This window comes from Galdieria sulphuraria, assembly GCF_000341285.1.
Source record: "Galdieria sulphuraria unplaced genomic scaffold scaf_79, whole genome shotgun sequence".
In the NCBI taxonomy this organism is placed as follows: Eukaryota; Rhodophyta; class Bangiophyceae; order Galdieriales; family Galdieriaceae; genus Galdieria; species Galdieria sulphuraria.
In genome coordinates, this window is record NW_005178396.1 from 1 (window position 1) to 5,322 (window position 5,322).

General features: G+C 33.3%; 1 protein-coding gene across 1 annotated transcript; it reads left to right on the forward strand.

The window, feature by feature from the left end:
• The first annotated feature begins 2,510 nt into the window (after nt 1-2,510).
• On the forward strand, nt 2,511-3,016 carry Gasu_61120 (uncharacterized protein). The gene has a single exon (XM_005702707.1). It carries the CDS (start codon nt 2,531-2,533, stop codon nt 2,957-2,959), a length of 429 nt encoding a protein of 142 aa, XP_005702764.1. The 5' UTR covers nt 2,511-2,530; the 3' UTR covers nt 2,960-3,016.
• Nucleotides 3,017-5,322: the final 2,306 nt, after the last annotated feature.

Below are 5,322 nucleotides of genomic sequence, written 5' to 3' on the forward strand. Positions count from 1 at the left end.
ACGCCCCTTTTCTTTCAATTTACCCATCCTTCCCCACCCACCAACAATAATGGCAATTTCAAAATCACAATCTGCCTCTGGGTTGGCCCCCTTTCTTCCCAATTGCAATTGGCCCCAATCTTTCCTCCCACTCATTTTCCCCATGGCAATTTCAAAATCACAATTGCCTATCCACATTTCGAATTGACCCATTTCCAATTTGGCCCCAATCCTTCCTCCCCTCCCACTCATTTTACCCCATGGCATTTTTCAAATCACAATTGCCCATCCACATTTCGACCTACCTCCAATTCGCAACTTGTGCCCCCATTCTTCCCCTCACTAATTTTCAACCCAATGCTACACTATCCAATCCACAATCGACAACCATCCCTCTTCCACTTTCAATTGGCCCCTTTTTTCCCCATTCCCTCCAAGACAATTTTCAAACCAAAGTTGCACTATCATCCTTTACCCGCAATCGACCATTGCGTTCCCCCATAAAACTTAATATAACCCTAATATAACTTAATAAAACTTAATAAACATAACAAAAGAAAATTGACCTTCGTGACATTACACAATTACTCTACTGTCAAAAAAATAAAGTTATTGCAATTTTTGGTTTTCTCGGTTCATTTCTATTATTTTCATTTCTAAACTGTATCCTACTTAATTTTTTTTGGACATCTTTAATCCCTTAAACGCAACTTCTTTTTGTGTATCATTCAAAATTGTGTCTTATCGCTCGCATAGATTGGTTTCTATTTTGCAATTTACTCATGGTTAAAAATTAAATATTCCACTAATTGTATGATCCTAATTCTTTTTTGTTTATGTTGCGATTAATTCTATTTAATTATTTTTGCATCTGTGGTTTCTATTTTTAGTAACTGTTTTGAAACAAAAAATTATCTTCTCTTGTCCATTAAGCAGCTACTTTATTATTTATATTTTTTTAATAAATTTTTTTTACTTTATTCAATTTATTGTGTCTAAAAAGAATTTACTTTGAAACATTGACATATAAGCGTTGAAAATCAAGGCGGTAATAAATTTTTTTATTTTCATTTTCATTGTTTTAATTAACTATAGTATTTTGTTAGCAAAGTTTTATCAAGTTTAAAAAAGATTAATTTGGACTGAGGTTCGACTATGAAAATATAGAAATATTGCGTCAACAGTATGTCGTCAATCTTACTATCACCCCCATCTCATAAAATATAATTGAAGGTCAACTTTTAATCTTCTACTTTTAAAATTTGAATCCCTCTAACACTCTTCTTGTATTTTCTTAATTTCCTCAATTCAAATTACTCTGTCCTTTTCATACACTGTCCTTACAGTTTTCGATACCCCTTCCCATTTCCAATTTACCCATTATTCCCCCACTACTCATGATAAATCCCAAATCTAAATCGCTGTTGTGTTGGCCCCCCTTTCTTCCCAATTTGCCCGCAATCCTTACCCCCAACTCATTTTCCCCCATGGCAATTTTTAAATCACAATTGCCCATCCACATTTCGAATTGACCCCTCTCCAAATTTGCCCATTCTTCCCCCCCCACTCATTTTCCCCCATGGCAATTTCTAAATCACAATTGACCCCAACCCTCTTCCACTTCCAATTGGCCCCTTCTTTCCTCCATCAACACTCCCCCATTACAATTCTCAAACCAAAGTTGCACTACCATCCTTTACCCGCAATCGACCATTTCATTCCCCCATACATACTCTCTTATCAAATGACAATTTACCAGATGCAATTCTTTGTTTTTTCCAGTTCGTTTACTATTTTTTTGAACCATCTACTTGATCCTTTTCAATATGTCTATTTCTTTGTTGAATAAAAAACCTTTCTTTCTATACATTCCATGACTATGTCCTCTTTTTTTATAAATTAGTTGTCACTTTTGAAGTTGTTAATTTTTAAAAAAAATAATCCGTACGTTTATGGCGTGTCTATAGTATAGCGTGTCAAGGCAGCTATAAAATTTTACTGATCATCATTATTTTTATTGTCTATATTTTTAGTAAATATTGTAAAACTAAACTAAAAATTACTTACTTTTGTCAATCAAATGAAGAATGTACAAATATAACTCTTTAAAATTAATTCTTTTTTTGCTTTGTTGAGTTTTCTGTTTTCATATCATATTTACTTTGAATATTTAATTGTAATAGTTGAAAATTAAGTCAATGACTAAATTTTTTAACAATGTTTCAAATGTTTCAATTAACTATATTAAATTGTTATTACATTTTCATTACAAATTTAATAATAGAAGATTATTTTAGAGTAAAAATGTATTATGAAAGCATGGAAACATTATGTGACAGCGTGTAATTAAACTTTCTACTACTACTATCTCATAAAATATAACTGAAGTTCAAATTTCAATCTTTTGCTTTTCGAATTGGAATTTTTCAAACACTCTTCCTGATGGATGGATTCTCCCAAGATTTTTAATTCACACACAGTCCTCTTTGCACACTGTCCTCAATTTCAAATGCCCCCATTTCCAATTTACCCATTCTTCCCCGCATCCATAATGGCAATTTTCAAATCAACACAATCGCCTTTGGGTTGGCCCCTCTTCTCCAATTTCCTCAACCCCTTTCCCCACCCATTTTCCCCCATCGCAATTTCCCCACTCTTTCCCATTTCCAATTACCCATTCTTTCCCAGCCCACCACAATGGCAATTTCAAATCACGATCACCTTTGTGGTTGGCCCAAATTGGCCCCTTTCCCCACCCATTTCTCCCATCGCAATTTCCCCACTCTTTCCCATCTCCAATTTACCCATTCTTTCCCACCCCACACCCAGAATGGCAATTTTCAAATCAAAATTGAGCGGGCCCATTTTCAATCGGCCTCTCTTTTCAAATTGCCCATCTTTCCCATTACCAGAAAAAATCACTAAAAAGTGTGTATTGTATACTGGCGCTCAACATATTATGCAGAATCAGACCCAATAGCAAAATCAAAATTCTCGTCTAACAGAATAGAATAGCAATATAATCCAACAATTAGTCATCTGTAAAAAGAATGCACTCGAATGAGTTGTGGTCAACGACCTGTTTTATAGTAAAAGCAATCTACAGCTATCAAAAAAGAATGTAGAGGATTTTCTCTCATTATGATTCTTGCCAAGCAAACTATCAACTAGGTTATCCTTTATGCGTTAAGATAATTGACTACTAGTACTAGTTGGTATTTTGTTTGTCAAACCTACTTGAGTAAATTCTTCTAATAAATCCATATGATCATTGTGCATTTGCTACTAAAGAGACTATCGACGATATATAAATACTATATGAAACAAAGTCTAAGATATGAATAACTCCACTAACATATGGGATAGTTTTCGTGTGCTAGTATAAAACAACTTGATGGAAAAAAAGACTCATGAAAAATGGACAGACAATATAAGGTAATTCAAACAACCCATGTCATTCTAGTAACACTATCTAAGCAATATTCAACTTGAGAATGCACAATGAAGTTACTCCTATTTATGTCACTTGCCTTGTATATGTCTTCTTCAGTAGTTAAAACTTGTCTTTGATTCACAAATCAGCAAATTGTCTAAAGTGCATTCTTACGTAGGCATGATGTAAAAGTCTGTAAGAGTGAGATCGTTTTTTCCAACTTCTTACCAATCTGAGTTTCCATACTACAAAACAAGTATCAGTTTGTTTTTCAATCATCATAAAAAATACTCTTTTGTCTTTCTATTTGCTGAGAAAAGAAAAGAGTAATGAATTAACGAATTGATAGCGTATTACAATTCTTTAGTCTTGTGTCTAGCAATCCAAAAATACTGTACTTTTTTATATGAATTGTTCGTGCTTCTTGAAATAGCTAGCTTTATACCGTCAAAGTCATTTCTTTTGGTATCTGGAACAATCTCTTCCAAGTGCAAGTTGACCAGGTTCTGTTCGTTCGTAGAGCTGTTTCCATCTGACCTTGGTGTCGAAGAAAATTGATAAACTTGAGTGTACACACTTTGGGAAATGTTTTCTTTTTCTTCTTGTTGTGGACTGTCAAGTCTACTGCTTTCTCTTTTTCTTTATACCTTGGTTTCCTTGGAAAGTTTCAAAGAGCTACGAAGTAAACCTGCTCTCTCTCCTTTTTGGTTACATGATACTTGATTGCTGTTTATATATATATATATATATATATATATGATGTATGTATGTATTTATGTTTAGAGCGATATAGTCTTGACACCTTGTTTTTCAGTTTAAAAGAAACAAAAATTGAGTCATTGATGATAGGATGTATATCTTATAGTTTAGCAATTGTTGAAAACACTCTAAATATTTTCGAGTCAAACGGAAAGGTAGTTGGAACAACGAATTTCGGGGTCTCTATGGAAAAAAAAGACAATGAAATTTGATAAACAATTGGCAACGTTGGTCAACTGAATCAAAGCCAGTGAACAAAGAATTCGTGAAATGTATGGACCAGTCCATTCTCAAAAGAATAAGAATATGCAAGTAGTAAACAGAAAGCTTTATGAATAAATAGATGGGATGTAACTATATGTAGTTTTCATTTATGAAAAGCCTACTGAAAGTTATTTATTGGAATCCTTTTATCCAGAATGAGGTAAAGTAAGATCCTTGGCAACTTTAAACAAAACAATAATTATGGTACTTCTTATCCTATACCCAATTACCAAAGGACTGCTAGTCAGTTGAAAAAACTCCATACCAAATATACAACACCTCAAAATGACTACTGTTCGACAATCAAACCCTTTCCAAATTTTGCAACGTTTCCTTATTTCTTTTCACCAAAAAAAAAAGCCATTTTACCTTTTATATTCCAAAGTTTAAACTATTTCGCAGTTGTACGAGACTGAAATTTACAATGGACACAAAGTTATGAAACACTATCAGAGGATCTCATAGGACATGAAAAAGTACAAGTTGACTTTGTCAAAGTTCACAAAATCGTTTTCTCTGTTAAGGCATACAAATAAGTACCTTCAAGTAGGTATTTCAAACATATTTTAACAGGAAACAATTGAACTCAAAATTCGAATTTTCCAGAAAGAAAGAGAGGGTAGCATATATCGAAGGAAAATTTCCAAAAAAAAAATGACACCTCGTGTTTCTCTGTTCATAAAGGAGTAGAACCATACATAAAATGGTGCGAAAATAGAAAAATAACACTTGAGCTTGTTTTGAAAAACTCCATACAATAAAACTAATCGTTCAATAAATGAAAGTTTTATCTATAACCATCTCATGGATCATTTCAACCGTCTCTCTCGATATCTTGTTACATTTGAAATAGCCTCCTTGAAAGAAAAGTTTTGTAAAAAGTGGAA

Coding starts and splice junctions, on each gene's coding strand:
- Gasu_61120 (XM_005702707.1), top strand. CDS start 2,531: ATGGCAATTTTCAAATCAACACAATCGCCTTTGGGTTGGCCCCTCTTC.